This window comes from Puntigrus tetrazona, chromosome 20 (genome assembly GCF_018831695.1).
Source record: "Puntigrus tetrazona isolate hp1 chromosome 20, ASM1883169v1, whole genome shotgun sequence".
NCBI classification, from domain to species: Eukaryota; Metazoa; Chordata; class Actinopteri; order Cypriniformes; family Cyprinidae; genus Puntigrus; species Puntigrus tetrazona.
In genome coordinates this window covers 21,713,309-21,730,625 of record NC_056718.1, presented here as the reverse complement: position 1 = coordinate 21,730,625, position 17,317 = coordinate 21,713,309, and the positions used below count along the sequence as shown (strand labels likewise).

The window sequence follows — 17,317 nt, the reverse complement described above, 5'->3', positions numbered from 1 at the left end:
GGAAAACTTAATGCGACAACACATTTGTGTAGTTCCCTCAGGCATCAGCTTTATACTCACAAGAGAACACACTGTAGCAACCTGGAAAGAGTTGGGTTTGGTTACAGCAACACTGTCTGAGAGAGAGAGAGAGAGAGAGAGAGAGAGAGAGAGAGAGAGAGAGAGAGAGAGAGAGAGAGAGAGAGAGAGACAGAGAGAGAGGAGAGAGAGAGAGGAAGAGAGAGAGAGAGAGAGAGAGAGAGAGAGAGAGGGAGAGACAGAGGGGAAGAGAGAGAGGGGAAGAGAGAGAGAGAGAGAGAGAGAGAGAGAGAGAGAGAGAGAGAGAGAGAGAGAGAGAGAGAGAGAGAGAGAGAGAGAGTGTTTGAGAGAGAGAGAGAGAGAGAGAGAGAGAGAGAGAGAGAGAGAGAGAGAGAGAGCGAGAGCTGGAGTTATTGTTTGTATCTGAGGTTCACTGAGGATACTGACAGTCTTACATGAAGGTTATCAGAAAGCCTTCAGTGATATATGGATTGTTTACCAAACCTCCAAAATGGAATATCTGGCTTTAACGGAATAAATATTTGTAAATATCACTTAATATTCAGTTAATTTAATCCCTTCATAATTTTATATATATATATATGTATTTTTTTTTTGTTAGTTTTATTTTAAAGAATGTCAAGAAATGTGATTTGCCACTTTAACAGCAGTAGCTTAAAAAATCACGCTTCCACTTGAATCAGGTAAGATACAAATTTGTTCATTAATTTTGTATTGGTGTTTAGATTTGTGTCTTATCATTAAGGTCATAATCAGAATCAGTGCACACAAAAATAAAAAACGTCACGTAGATTACCTATGATATTTTATGTTTTTATATTTATTCATTTATCCTAGATACTGCTGTTGCACTTACTTGGAAAATCTGTAACAATTCTCCATATATTTCTATTTTTGCGTTCAGTCCAAAAAGTAAACGCATAGTGGGGTAAAATCAAATCAGTTTATACAATCAAATTTTTGTTGGTCTTTCTTAATCTGATAACAGTCTGATTTATTTATTCATGCATGTATATATGTGCAGTTAGCCAGACTGTGTAGACAATTACTAAGCTATTAGTATAGCCTATACTTATATTTAATCAACTGACCAGGCAATACTGTCATAAAACAGATCCATGGAGCAGCGTTCTCTTTCTAAGGTTACCTGTTGAGGCGAGCGCCACAAACATTTTTAAAGAGATCATTTTTAAAAAACGTATGTCAATTAATGAACTTGTACTTAAATTTGCGTGATTATGTGTACCTTTAAATTCTTCTTTTTTTAGCGTTATCTATAGTAGCCTAGTTCATGAGAGCTATCATTAGGCTATAATATATGAATAACATTTTAATTAGTGCTGTTAAGTGAGTCATCATTTAGTTTTTGTTTACGTAATATATAAGTGTTCATCTTTATGTATAAACAATAGAAAAACACAGCCATGAATATATATATATATATATATATATATATATATATATATATATATATATATATATATATATATATATATATATATGCAAGAAAGCTATTAAATATATTCTTATATAATATGAATTACATGAATATAAATATATATGTAAATATTTCCAAAATATATTCCATGTGGTTTTACATAAACATTAATACACTTATATGGTACACACCTATATTATGTAAACAAAACTGTCAACAAATCTGATTAATCGCGATTAATCGTTCGACGGTTTTAATATCTACATATTTTAACGTAATGAATAAGGAAACTAGGGCTTATTTGTTCCTTTCCTGGTTATTGTTGTATTTTTAGGATGTGGAAGAGCGATTCGAAATGCGTTTGTCATGGAAACGGAGCCGGGGATCGTTAAGGAATGACGAACTGAATCTCTCCGGTGCGTTTCTACTCAAACCCGAGCGGAATAAACTCGGACAGCCGTGACGGATCTTCCACAGACGGCAGTATTACACGTCAAACTCCGGTAGGGCCTCAGTATGTCGGTGAACGGGACTCAGGACGGCCCGGTTACCGTGGCAGAGCCGCACGCTGGCGGAGGCGCGCGCGAGATAACGGCGGCGCGCGGCGGCTCGCTCTCGCTGCCGCGTTTCATGCGTCTCAAGTTTGCGCCGGAGTCTCTGGAGAAAGTTTATCAGACGTATTTTCTGCGGCAGCGGCAGGAGACGTTACTGGTGCTGATCGTGTTCGCGGCCCTCTTTAACGGTTATGTCGTCATCATGTGCGCGGTGGTTTACTCTGAGGATAAACTGAAGACGCTCGCGGTGGCGGCGGGCGGGCTCGCGTCCGATATTCTGCTCTACATTTTGTGCCGGTTCCGCTTGCTGCCGGGATTCGTGTCCCGGGGACTAGTGCCGTACGCACTCTGGACGCTCATCACGGTCCACGTGCTGTGCTACTTCAGTTTGAACTTCGCGGGGTTTCACGCGGCCGGTGACACTGTAGGATGGCAGACGTTCTTCCTCTTCTCCTTCTTCCTCACGCTCCCGCTGCCGCTCGCGCCCATCGCGCTGCTCAGCGCGCTCTCGTGCTGCGCGCACACGCTTCTGCTGGCATTCACTATAGCACAGAGACACCAAGACAAACTGCAGTTAACAGTGCTGATCAGACAGGTGACACACACACACACACACACACACACATATATATATACTTGTACTTGACCTAATATCCCCAAAAGGATAGTAAAAATCTTTTTTTTTTTTTTTACATTTTGGGACTGGCCAAAAAATATCAAAACTAGTAAATGATGTTTAACCTATCTGAAAGTGTAACAATGCAAACAGGTTTTCTGTAAGGGGATATTTTAGGGGATGTTTTTGGTCAGTATAAGTAATAGACGTCCCCAGTTCACAGAAACGCGCACTTATAGTTTTGTCACTTAACATTGAATAACCTTGAATATTAGGATATTATCATGCCACTTTAAAAAAAAAAAAAAAAAAAAAAATATATATATATATATATATATATATATATATATATATATATATATATATATATATATATATATATATATATATATTGAAAATACTTAAAAGTATTTTTGTTTGTGAAGAAATCATTTACAGCGATTTGCATTGTTTATGCTTCTGAATGCGCTTGGTACCCACACAGTGCTATTTTGTAATGGTAATTACAATTTTATATACTTTTTTAAATGGTATGAATTTTGTTACCATGGTGTTTATGAAGGCACAGTCTAATTTCATTACAAAAATAGTCTTTAATGAGGTGACAAATAAATTGCATTGAGTAATTGTGTTATATTATATTTTAATACTATTTTATTTTTTACATTTGAATAATATAATCGATATATTAATATAGGCTAACCATATAAAAATAGTAGGCTACTTCATGTAATAAATAAATTATATGAAATAATTGTATTTTGTAATAATTGAATTATAATATCTATAATAGTATTTTACTTGAAGTGATATTTAATAATGTTTTTATTTTACAATATAATTATTTTTAATAATAATTATTATTATTTTAATATAATCTTTATTATTATTCTTTACCTTCGATGTGATTAATCACGATTCCCCTTACAGAAATAAATTACATTTTATATAATAGAAAAGTAATTTTTTAAATTGTAATATTTCACACTATTATGCTGTATTTTCATCAAATAAATGCAGCCTCAGTGAGCATAAAATAACTCCTAAACATTTACACTGAATTAGTAACAGTTTAAGTGTTTTCTAATTTTACATAGACACTTGCAAACGGTACTTTGGGGAGATTGTGGGACAGTCCCTAAAACTGTAATGCATACAGCAGAGGGTTGTGGGAGCAACATGTTATATGTCATGCACACCGGTCCCATGGAAGGATATGATACGACAATTTCACATTGACGTCATGGGTCGATCTCAACCACACCTTTAAAACATTACATTTTTCATGTGCAAAACCATGTCCTGTGAGGCTGGAGTGTGTATATTCAAACAAAAGTGACATGAGTGTGTTGTTTCTCGTAGCTGGTGGCGAATCTGATGCTGTATTTTGCTGCTGTGCTGGTGGGCGTGATGTCATATTTCATGGCCGACCGTAAGTACCGAACGGCGTTCCTTGAGGCCAAACAATCTCTGGAAGTCAGTCTTACGCTGAAAGAACAGAGCCAACAGCAGGTACGTGCACAAATGCATACCCAAATACATATTCTCTCTGAATAAAAACGGTTGCACCGGATGCTATTGTGGGGATTTTGCGCCATGTTAGAGTGTGTGAGTAATGAATGCACCGAGATGTTCTAATTGGGCTCAGTGGTGGAGCTCTGCTCTGGGACCCATGTGTCCTGTTACCTGTTATTGGCACATCTGAGCAGAACTAGAGACAAGGACACACTGTACACACACACACACACACACACACACACACACACACACACACACACACACACACACACACATAGAGCAGGTTGTGTTCCGTTGTCACTCTTATTGCAGTACTGAAGTCAATCCCTAGGCTACTGTTATTGTGACAGCAGCAACACTAAAGACCCAAGAGCCCAAATTTGCCATCACACATTATTTTATGTTGGTCACACAGTACGTACTAAACCTAGTTTTATGATAGGCATATATATATATATATATATATATATATATATATATATATATATATATATATATATATATATATATATATATAGTTTATTTTTATTAAAGTGCAATACAGACATTAGTTCAGCCAAAAAGTTACATATATTTACTATTTGAGGGCTGCATAAAGAAAAAAATACCAAACAATTATGAAATTATTTAGCAGCTATATGAAGACTTATATTTATTTAATAATTCATTTAACAGATGCATGAATCACATCCATGTATATATTATTATTATTATTTATTTATTATTATATTATTTACATATAGTTATTATAGTAATATCATTAACATAATCAGCACTTCTGATTTGTTTATTAAAGTTTTTTTAAATTGTTAGAAATAAATTGTTAAATACAAAATGAAATAATTAAATATATAACTAAACGCAAAAATGCAAACACAAATATGTAAATATTTATATTTATTTATCTGTTTATTAATTGATTAATCACATATTTATTTATATATTCATTTATCTATTTAATCATTTATCTATTTATTCATTGTTTTTATTAGTGTATTAGTATATTAGTGTATTTAATCATTTATTTATTTATTTCATTTTCGGTGTTACGGTTGCCAGCATGTCACTCAGTGAGTGGCGTCACCTTTCAAACTCGATTTCTTTGGTCTTCTTTCTTGTTCAGGAACAACACAATGCAGCTCTCACACTACACACGTCTTCTCACGCATTAAAAAAATACAAATTCAAAAGAGAAAGATGACAAAACACCGACAAACAAGACAGAGCAGGTAACTTATGATATAAAACAAGGTTAATAAAACAATAAATATAGTTTTGTGGCTCTTTAACGTGTCGTGACACAATTCAAATGTGAACCGATCTTCTTTTCACATTTACTTAAAACACAAAATGAATGAATAAAGTGTTTATTTCCATCGTAGAACAATTCACATTCATAGTAGAAATGAATCTACTTTATGGTCAAGGCAGAAGGGATACATCTGCCTATGAAAATGGTTTTAAAAAGCACATGGAACCATAGTTTCATCACTTTAGAGTGACCATTTTTTGCAGTAAAGCAACTGTCATAGTTTAATGAGTGAGAAGATGACATGAAACGACGCGAGGAGAGCAGCACTGAAAATTTTGAACAAATTTAGAACTATTAACCACAACTTCAAATTTCAGATTTTCACATCAGAGCTGTGAGTGTAAATTCTGTAATACAAATATTAATATGACAAGTTTTCACATTCAATTTAAACGGCTCTCGAGTTGTGTTACTGATTTACCTTCATAATTAGATAGATTTTCAGCTTTAAAGACGTCATACTTCATCATTAACAATTTAGAATTATGGCAAAAAAACGTGTCAAAGACACAAAAACTGATCTTTTGTCATTCTCAGCTATAGCCCGTGATGCGAAAAACAAAAAAGCCGCTTAAACTAGAAGCAAGACCGAAGAAATCAAGTTCAAATCAAAGGTGATACAACCCACTTGGTGACGATCCAACAACTGTAACCCTGAAAATTAAATGTCAATGAAATAAATGAATGAATGAATTAATTAATAAATAAATAAATAATTAAAATGAAATAATTAAATACATGAATAAATATTTATATATTTATTTATGTATTTCTACATTATTTATATATTTCATTATTTTATTATGTATTTAACAATTTATTTATATATTAAAAATTTTATTTACTCTTCCATTTTTAGTAATTCGACCCTCCATAGTACGATTGAATTACATATTTATTAATTTAAGAGCTACATGAAAACATATTAAGTATTTTAAGAGCTTCATAAAAATATATATATTTAACATTGTATATATTTATTAAATTGTTTATGTAATAGCTGCATAAAGACTATACATGTATTAAATTATATATTATAATTATATATATAAGTTCAGTTTTAGTTTTTATTATTTTAGTACAAATTAAAGTAAATAAAAAAAAGAAACAATGCTTACTACCTGAAAAACTAGCTGAAATACAATAATTTTTCAAATATTTAACATATATTTTATTTTAGATTAGATTAGATTAGATTCAACTTTATTGTCATTACACATGTACAAGTACAAGGTAACACTTTTTGTGTTGAAGTGATGAAAAAAGTTTTTTATCGTTTTAGCTTAGTGAACAGAAAGATAAATGTCTCAAAAGAGGATTTTGTGATGCATGTGTATCAGTGAGTATTGGAAAAAATCAAAAAAAAAAAGGCGTGATACCACTACCAGATGGTATTTCTGTGGCACTAGCATCACAAATCCAAACTGTAAACCTTTTTTTAATTGCAAACATTAACTATTTTGAAACTAATTTTTCAAAGCGCTCCTTCTTTCTGCTATTAGTCAACAAACAGATAGTCCTGGACAAAATATGTCATCCATCAATTTTGTTGAACCACTTAATGCACCAAAATGTTTTATGGTGAAATCAACTTGGGATACTTAGTAGTCCCAACTATGCAACTTTTTCATTACGCTTATGAATTACTTTTTTATCAGCATTATTTTACTGTTTAAATTCTGCAAATTAATGGCAGGTTCCCATGTGATGTCTTGCCCCATTTATGTTGACAGCTTGTGCCATATTACCGACTAACAGTATTTGCTATTAAGTGTTAATGGAATCCTTAATCGCTAACACCAGCCTATCTGTACAGCATGTATTTCTGTCTGTCCTGCTTATGTTGTCACATGCTTTCCAGAGACCTTGTCAATCCCAGAATGCCACTGCAGTAGCGGTGGCTTCTGGGATTTGAGTGCATCCAGCCAATCAGAGCACGGATGACAGGTTTAACTCACCATGGCAACGGCGTCAAGGGACAAATGCACTCTGCGATCAAACTCCCGAAATCCCACATCGCTCTTCTTCTCGTGAACTAGAGCGAGGACAGTGTTTTAGACTTTAGATACACCTGTTGAAGCTCCACTAAATTATAAATATACATTTGACTCTTGCAAAGATCATAAGACGTTGCAATTCTTTATTTGTTATAATTACGATAGGATTATAGTGCATAATCACAAACGTGTAGATACGTATTTTGATATGTACCGTATGTTTTGTCCATGTATAGGAGGAATTGCTGTTGTCCATTTTGCCGAAGCACATAGCAGATGAGATGCTTCAGGGCATGAAGAAAGGAGCCAATCAGAAATCAGATGCTCAGCAGTTCAATACCATGTACATGTACCGCCATGAAAATGTCAGGTAAAACACTCAAATTAATGGTCACTCCATGACTGTTATTCTGTCTTCATTTATTATTACGCACAACTTGATTTTGATTCACCTCAGTGATTCTTTTGAGTCTGTTCACCGATATATAGATATCATTTCTATTCTAGTGCTGATAAATAGAATGCAATAATAAATCAATTATATATTGATATATAAATTATATATCAATAATAAATTTAATTTAATTTAATCTTATATATTTTTATCATGGTTGTTTTAGATACTATTATAGTTTTTTTTTTATATATATATACATATTTTATTGACTTTCAATTAGTTTTATTTGATTAAATACAGTTTATTGTTATTTTAGTACATTGAGATAACCTCAGTGAAAATGAGAATAAGCTGATATATATATATATATATATATATATATATATATATTATAACAAAAACTGCTTGGTTTTTAGTTTTAGTACCTCTCTTTTTAATTAATTGAATTAACTAACTAAATATTGATTGTTCCATCCATAATTTTTAACTGAATAAATGTAATTGGTTTATCAATAAAAAGATTTATGCTATTTGTATACGTGCCTTTTGAAAATAATATTTTTTAAATATAACAAAATACATGCAAATGTATTAATAAACTGCCATTTTTTTTGAGTGTAGAAATCCTACCTTTTTCTTATGTTTAATAAATGTACGACTGACAAATATGCTTCATGTTACATTTATTACGTGTTCTTGTGTTAAAACGGTATAATCCAAATGAATAATTATAAATGCAAATCAAATACATAAATACAAATTTTTCAGTGTAACCTTCCTGTATTTATATCGTTACACTAGTAGATCGCAAAACGATGTCTCATAATAAGCCAAAGCATTTTTTTATTGTTGAATATCATGTTTAATTCACAAATACTACACATTACAGGTTTGTTCAGTCATTTCATGTTGACTTCAAACAAGGCTGTTCAAATTCTTCAAACACACTGAAGTATTGATCTAACATCTCCACGCTCTCTGCAGTATCCTTTTCGCAGACATTGTAGGTTTTACACAACTGTCTTCTGCCGTGACCCCAAAAGAACTTGTCAAACTGCTCAACGAACTCTTTGCTCGCTTCGACAAACTAGCAGCAGTGAGTAAAAACAGCCAACGCACACATTTTATATATTTATGTATGTCCACCTTGTGAAGAAAAGACTACAAATTCATATATTATAGGGTACTTTTATGAGATACAAACACTGTGTTTTAACAGCAACACCACCAGCTGAGGATCAAGATTCTGGGAGACTGTTATTACTGTATCTGTGGTTTGCCAGATTACCGTGAAGATCATGCTGTCTGCTCCATTATGATGGGCCTGTCTATGGTGGAGGCCATCTCGTAAGCACACATCCACTGGGTGGAGCTTTATCTACAGGACACGCCATATGGGAGGGGTTTTATCTCAAATATATGGCATCTGTGAAAAAACTTTACCTAGAGCTTATCAGTGTGGGAGGGGTTGGAAGAAACACTGATGAATTTGTTGAATTATGAATAATAAGAGGGCACTTAAAAACCACCTACAAAAGTAGGGTTCTACTGCTTTAAGGAATTCGTTTGTAGGTATATGAATATGAAAATCAGTTTTATACACATACACACTCACACAGTCACACACGCATGTTGTTTTTTGTCATTTATTGGACTGTATTTATACTGTACAAAACATCCCACAACCAACCCTACACCTAACCCTACCCCTTACAGAAAACGTTCTGCGTTTTTTGATTTTGAAATATATATATGTTATTATTATTATATTATATATACATTATTACAATTACAAAATACTATATACTGTTTTATGTGTATATGTATTATTTTTATGTTTTCATTTTAAGTTTTATGTATATATTATATATATATATATATATATATATATATATATATATATATATATATATATATATATATATATATATATATTATATATATATAATTTATATTTATAAAAAAATTAAATAACATAGATAAATAAATATGTATAATATGTATAATCAATATATGATTTTTTCATTAAACATATAAATATACAGTTATATTATAATTGATTAATATAATCAAACCACTATAAAGCAGACATTTTTATTGACTCATATGCTTCTCTCTTATGCTCAGATATGTGCGTGAAAAAACTCAGACAGAAGTGGACATGCGTGTGGGTGTGCACACGGGTACTGTACTCGGTGGAGTCCTGGGACAGAAGCGCTGGCAGTTTGATGTCTGGTCTACTGATGTTACTGTAGCAAACAAGATGGAGTCAGGAGGCATCCCAGGGTGAGATGAGCTGCAATCTGTATTTAAATCATTAGTTTCTTGTTTGTGAATTGCAGTGTAGCTGACTCTCTCTGCAGGCGTGTGCACATCTCTCAGAACACAATGGACTGTTTGCACGGTGAGTTTGAGCTGGAGGAGGGCAATGGAGGAGAGCGCTGTGAGTATCTTCTGGAGAAAGGTATCGACACATACCTGGTGCTCGTGTCCAAAGACACTCCCAAAACAAACGGAGTGACCAACGGCACAGTGCGTATCAAGATCGATTTTCTTATTCTCTGATCTGCTGTTCTCATTATAACTGATCTGAAACTTTCTTCAGGTGATTAATACAACAAAACCCAGCGGCAGTTACACATCAGTAAAGAACATACCTGAGGAGTCAGAGACACAGGTGAGATCTATCTATCTATCTATCTATCTATCTATCTATCTATCTATCTATCTATCTATCTATCTATCTATCTATCTATCTATCTATCTATCTATCTATCTATCTATCTATCTATTATCTGTCTGTCTGTCTGTCTATCTATCTATCTATCTGTCTGTCTGTCTGTCTGTCTGTCTGTCTGTCTATCTATCTATCTATCTATCTATCTATCTATCTATCTATCTGTCTATCTATCTATCTATCTATCTATCTATCTATCTATCTATCTATCTATCTGTCTGTCTGTCTGTCTGTCTGTCTGTCTATATCTATATATCTGTGTGTCTGTCTGTCTTTCTATATTTATCTATCTGTCTGTCGGTCTGTCTGTCTGTCTATATTTATCTATCTATCTGTCTGTCTCTCCATATCGACCTTTGACCTGTGTGTGGTTTCTCAGCAGCTGCAGCTGGCTAATATGATCGATGAAGGGATAGAGGATGAGCATCTGAACCAGCTGCTGAACAAAGCTCTGCTGGAGAGAGAGACAGAGGAGACGTAATGACCATTTACTTTTGCTTCAGTCCCAGTTTCTCTTTGCTTTGTCTCACATCACCGTCTCCCTCTCAGTCTGGAGAAGAGGAAGACGTCGGTTCTGTCTCTGAGGTTTGAGGACTCTGATCTGGAGTCTCGTTACTCAGCAGAGAAGGAGAGACGGACGGGTGTTGCGTTCAGCTGTTGTTGTGTCGTTCTGATCTTCACCTCAGTCATGGAAATGCTCATAGACCCACAGTAAGTGAGGATCATAAATAATTCATCACTAATACAACATAATAAATGGACTATTCATATACTTTATTGATATTAACACCTCTCTTGTGTAATGTTTTCATATCCGCTTGATTTCTGACAGGCTGATAGTGAATTATGTGACTCTAGCTGTTGGTGAGCTGTTACTTCTGATTCTGACGCTGTGTTCACTAGCAGCCATCTTTCCTCGAGTAAGTCCAACATCACATTGAGTGAACTCACGAGAGCATCCTTTTGTCATTATTCACTTTTAAAAGTAGAAGAAAGAAAATAATTAATATTTTCATTAATGAGTTAATTTAAGTTTTTCTCAGTCGCAGAACTGAGAGCATTTTTCTCGAATCATCATTAATATTTGCATGTAAAAATCTTTAGTTAATCTCTCAAAATCAAGTATTTATGTCGATGAACATATCAGTTACATCAGAATGAAAAGTCCTTGTGTCATTGTTTTTTATAAGCAAGATACTCCAAATATTTAATCATGTTGTCAATATAAACGTGCACACTCTTGCCTGATGTAAACTATGCCAACAGTTTGGAGGATAGTTACTGTACTGAAATGCAAAAGGCTGCGCTTTTTACATACGCCATATTTCTATTCAAAAAGTACAAATTTACACATTACTAGCTTAAATTGATTTACATTCCAGTTTATTGCAGTTTTAGTCATTTCAGTACTTAAATGAATTTAATTGAAATTAATTAGATTTTTTTTTAATGCAGTATATTATATTTTATTTTATTTCAGCTTCCCGTTTTTCAAACTTTTTTGAGTAATTTTGGCTGTGTGTGAGAGAGAGACTGACTATGCAATATTGTGATATGTGTGTATCAGGTCTTCCCCCGTAGGCTGGTGTCTTTCTCTCAGTGGATCGACCGCACACGATGGGCTCGTAACACATGGGCAATGGCTGCCATATTTGTTCTGACCATGGCTGAGGTGGCTGATATGGTGAGAAAAGAGACGTCACCAATTTTCAAATTATTATTACTGACTGATTATTGTTCTGACATGATCGTATGATGTCCTGTATCCTGACTTTGTATTGCCATTGTATTGCATATTTCAAAAATCATTTAGTAAATTCTGAATTTTAGGGCCCTATCATTAGCGTTAATGTGGGCGGGTCCACAACGCACATTGACTTTGCTTATTACACACAAGTATGCCCAGGAGCACACATGCCAAATATTAAAAACTAAAGGATTATTGTGTAGTTATATTATTTTGTAGGCTACATACATATAAAAATGTAATGATGGACAGTCATTGCGTGTATCAGAATTAGCCTTGCGCATGAGCAGATCGGTTTCTTCACTTGAAAAGCAAAATTTCCGCAATGTAAATAGCAATCTATTTGAATGGGAGATGAGACCCTAGTTGGATTATTGCACATTACACCCAAAAAACACCCATTGCTTATCAAGAGAATAGGGACAACCCAATATAACTATGCACCTGGGCACACAGACCATTTTCTCGTCGCTAAAATAGCAAAAGTGCATTTAGACACGCCCTAAATGCACCTGCAACTTGCATTTTAGACTTTGTGTTTAAATAGGGCTCTTAAAATGTTTTTTCCTGCCATTTTCTTCAGCTGAGCTGTGTTCAGCCCCCTCTTGTGCTGCTGAACTCCTCTTCCGGCATGACACTCGAGTCTCTGGGTGACGGCGGTTGCGCAGAGAACCCCAAACACTACGGATACATATCAGTGCTGTCGCTCGTGGCAACTGTTATGCTCGTACAGCTCAGCCATGTGGTCAAGCTGGCGCTCATGCTGCTGGTTACCATAGCAACAGGTGCCGTAAACATCCACAGCTGGATGTACATTTACGACATCTACGATTTCATTCGCTACCTGGACTACAGGTGAGACAAGCTTGAGTTTGTGTTCAGACATACTTGGACAATATGTATCGAAAATACAGTGTAAATGATGTAAAATATGAAAACCATTTTCTATTGTAATATATTCCAAAATATCATGTGGTGCAAAAGGAAAAGGATATATCTTCAGTATCACCTGATCCTTCAGAAATCATTTTAATATTTCTTATTATTATCAGTGTTGAAAACACTTGTGCTAATTAACATTTTTCTTCAGTTACTCAGTGGTTCCCACCAGATATCTTCTGACTGTGATGATTATCATCATGATGATGAGTTTCTACTACTTTGCGCGTCACGTATGTCCGACAGTAGCTTAGAAACTCACATTTATTTCCTCTACGCAGTTTTTAGCAAATATCAGCACATTAATTCTAATTTTGTTCTTCTCTCTCAGGTGGAAAGACAGTCGCGTAAACTGTTTCTGTGGAAGATTGAGGTTCACAATCAGAAGGAGAAAGTGTATGAAATGAGAACGTACAACGAGGCGCTGGTCACTAACATGCTTCCTGATCATGTGGCCAAACACTTCCTGGGCTCTAAGATGCGCGATGAGGCATGTACTGTACAGTAGTGAAGCTTGTTTTTGCCATGGCATAACAATATGAACTTTAGAATTGTGAGCTTAAATCTGTATATAACTATGGCTCATCTCAAAATTCTACTTTTTGCCCCTTAGAATTTAACATAGAAGTTAACATTTTGCAATTTTGCTGTTTTTCTGAACGTATCTCTTTCATTTGGACTTTTTACTCATAATTCAAATTTTTGGTCTTCCAATTTTGACTTTTTTTTCTCAAAATCATGTGTTTACATCTCGCAATTATGGCTTTTTTTCTTAGAATTTTGAGCTTACATCGTAACATTTTCTCAGTATTTGAAATTTATATCTCACAGTTTTGGACTTTTTTGTACATAGCCTATTGTAAATAATTTTTTGAGAAATTTATTTGTATCAGTTTATACATCTTTTATTTCATACTTCTGACTTTTTCCCTCAGAATTCTATCTTGCATTTTTAAATTTTTTCACTTAATTCAAAGTTTACATCTTACAATATTGAACTTTTTTTCAGAATTTGAAATTGGCATCTAGTTGTTTATTTTTTCTAAGGATTTTAAAGTTTAAATTTAGATTTTTTTTTTGTCTCTTGAAATTCAGCATTTACATCTCACAGTGTTTCCTTTTTTTTACTATTCTGAGTTTGCATCTTGCAGTTTTGACTTTTTTTTGTTTCCACCACAGAATAACAAGAAAGGTCATTGCAACTTTTTATTTTACAGTTCTGACAGTTTTATATCTTACAGTTCAGATGCTTTTTGAAATTAAATTATTAAATTAAATTAAATTATTTTTGCAAATTAAAAAAAAAATCCATTACTTGCAATTACCTTTTTTTTCCTGTGTTGGAAAACAATTGCTGTCTATTCCTGTCAGAGAGCAATCTTTAAATGAAACTGCGCATACTGATGTTTAATTGTTTATTGCAGGAACTTTACAGTCAGTCGTACGATGAGATTGGCGTGATGTTTGCCTCTATTCCCAACTTCTCTGACTTTTACACGGAGGAAAGTATAAACAATGGAGGAATAGAATGCCTTCGAATCCTGAATGAGATCATCTCTGACTTTGACAGTGTGAGTGTCTCTTTGTCCTTTACTTCTTCATGTCTGTCATCATTTGTTAAGCAGAAGTCCTCTTTAAAATCATATGTGTTTTTCATTTGGAATAGCTTCTGGATCGCACGGAGTTTCGCCACATTACAAAGATCAAGACCATCGGCAGCACATACATGGCAGCATCGGGCGTGACGCCGGAGAGCAACACTAATGGATACGCCGACCGCAAGGTCAGCTGCACGACACATGCTAACACATAATACGTACTCTAATGTAGTCTGTTACTGATGCTGATTGTGTGTTTGGGATGCAGATAGAGGATCAGTCCATCTTGGAACGCTGGCAACACTTCGCTGATTTGGCAGACTTTGCACTGGCTATGAAAGTCACACTTGGAAACCTAAACAAACAGTCGTTCAATAACTTCATGCTGCGCATAGGTCAGCAAACCGAACGCTACTTCTGATTAAGTAACGATATAGTTGAGTATTTATGGTTTTTCGACCATGTTGTCTGTGTGTTTTATTGCCAGGTCTGAATAAGGGGGGTGTGTTAGCTGGAGTGATTGGTGCTCGCAAACCTCATTTCGATATTTGGGGAAACACTGTAAATGTGGCCAGTCGTATGGAGTCCACTGGGGTTATGGGTAACATACAGGTAATATAAGCTTTATTTGTTTATTTTTATTTATAAAAAAATTATAATAATTTACTAATATTTTCTCAATATTTTTGCATTTCCCATACTGTATTTCTCATCAGTATTTTTCAGCTTTAAAAATTAAGCCTTTTGACAAATATTTTTCAGATTTTCACTAAAACAAAGGAAATATGATTATATTTATATTATATTTAATCGTTTTATCATCATGATTTATATGCCAAACCAATATAAACATATATAGTAAAATAACTATTTTCCTTTTTTAAATAATTTATTTTATAATAAATAATAAATACTATTTTATAAAAAATATATAAACATATATTTTAATTACCCATGACATTATGGAGAATAAGTGGTTTGGAGAATTCTGGATTTATATTTTAAATATATAAAATTATATATATTTCTAAAATGATTATATTATGGAAGATATATAATATGATACAGACGTATTTTTCTGGTGCTGGTGCTCGCCAGGTGGTGGAGGACTGCTATAACATCCTGAAGGAGTACGGTTTCCGTTTTGTCAGAAGAGGACCCATCTATGTAAAAGGAAAAGGAGAACTGCTCACTTTCTTTATGAAGGGCAAAGACAACCCGGTCTCAAAGACAAATGCAGTGTCTCTCCCACATCAAATACCAGACAAATCCTGAGAAGACTGAGGATGATAAGGACATTGACATTTTATTCTGTGTTATTTTGGGCCTTTTTCTACTTTTTTTTAGAAACAATGCAAAAGGGTCAAAATGGGTCTCCCAAATAAGCATTACAGCTCAACAAGTCTGCAGCACATGCACAACCCAATAGACAACTCTGGAAAAATTACCCACTACAAACAACAGCCAAATGTTGTATTAACTGAAAAACTGATATTGCTTGTTTTATTTTAAAAACACATGTTCCATCATTGAGACAGATCAAAAACACACCATATGGTCTATTGCATGCTTTATACACTTTTGGTTTTAAAAATAGCTGATATGCATTTGATATGGTTACAGTAAACTATGAACTGACAGTTGTAATTACAGAAAATGTTATTGTTGGCTATATAAAGCCCATAATAATTGATAAAGATTATTATAATTATTGAACACAAACAAACACAATCAGGACCAAAAAACACTACTCAAATTATGTCAGCTCAAAGACACACATCACTTTAACAGAAGAGCATGAAAAAATGTATATCATTCAGAATTTTGGATTCTATTATTACAGCGTTAAGAGTTATATTTTTATTTTGCATGTAGCTTTAGCCAAGAATATCACACTGAGACAATATTTTAGTTGATGTATAGTCAGAACGTTTTTTTATTTACTTTTTTTTTAATAATCACCATCTGCAGGTCTTTATCTCATACCCAGCAGGCTGATTGACATTTAATGCCTTTTTATAAACACATTTCACTCGTGACGTACTGTTTGTTTCATGTATAGACAGACCTACATGAAACTTTTGGTTATAGATCAGATAATTATGTCTCTCAGAATGTGTGGATTTTTTTGTAGATTGTGGATTTAGCAGCTCTTAACGCTGTTGTCAGTTTTTTTTTATTGTTTGACAGAATAAGAAAATTTCATGACTTAAAAGGCAGCCAATAAAAAAACCTAAAAACATTACATTAAACAGACACATTTAGTAGCTTTTTGGTTTAATCATCAATAGAAGTCTAGTAAGTCAAGTAAACAAGTCTAGTGATGAATGTAAAAATATTTGCCATTTCAAGGTTAGAAATCTTATGTCATTTGAAAACTTCACAAAAAGTTTTAGCATAATTTAGAGTGAATACTTGAGTAGTC

The 17,317-nt window shown here is 33.8% G+C and overlaps 1 protein-coding gene across 2 annotated transcripts; it reads left to right on the top strand.

Moving 5' to 3' along the window:
* Positions 1-397: 397 nt before the first annotated feature.
* On the top strand, positions 398-17,142 carry LOC122324966 (adenylate cyclase type 3-like). 2 transcript variants are annotated; one of them, XM_043219766.1, is made up of 21 exons: positions 398-722; positions 1,812-2,626; positions 4,010-4,159; positions 7,711-7,844; positions 8,856-8,967; positions 9,091-9,218; positions 9,999-10,157; positions 10,235-10,403; positions 10,477-10,548; positions 10,991-11,085; positions 11,158-11,319; positions 11,441-11,528; positions 12,176-12,292; positions 12,939-13,210; positions 13,446-13,527; positions 13,626-13,784; positions 14,719-14,865; positions 14,961-15,077; positions 15,161-15,287; positions 15,380-15,504; positions 15,991-17,142. In XM_043219766.1, the coding sequence occupies exons 2-21, from the start codon at positions 1,994-1,996 to the stop codon at positions 16,165-16,167; spliced, it is 3,225 nt and encodes a 1,074-aa protein (XP_043075701.1). In that variant the 5' UTR covers positions 398-722; positions 1,812-1,993; the 3' UTR covers positions 16,168-17,142. The 2 variants fall into 2 exon arrangements, with proteins under 2 accessions (XP_043075701.1, XP_043075700.1); XM_043219765.1 differs by having other exon boundaries at positions 10,988-11,085.
* Positions 17,143-17,317: the final 175 nt, after the last annotated feature.

Bases quoted from the DNA above. Each gene is read 5' to 3' on its own strand.
- LOC122324966 (XM_043219765.1), top strand. From the start codon at position 1,994: ATGTCGGTGAACGGGACTCAGGACGGCCCGGTTACCGTGGCAGAGCCG. The intron at 11,086-11,157 runs GTAATGACCATT...TCTCCCTCTCAG, and splicing joins GAGAGAGAGACAGAGGAGAC to TCTGGAGAAGAGGAAGACGT. The intron at 12,293-12,938 runs GTGAGAAAAGAG...CATTTTCTTCAG, and splicing joins TGGCTGAGGTGGCTGATATG to CTGAGCTGTGTTCAGCCCCC.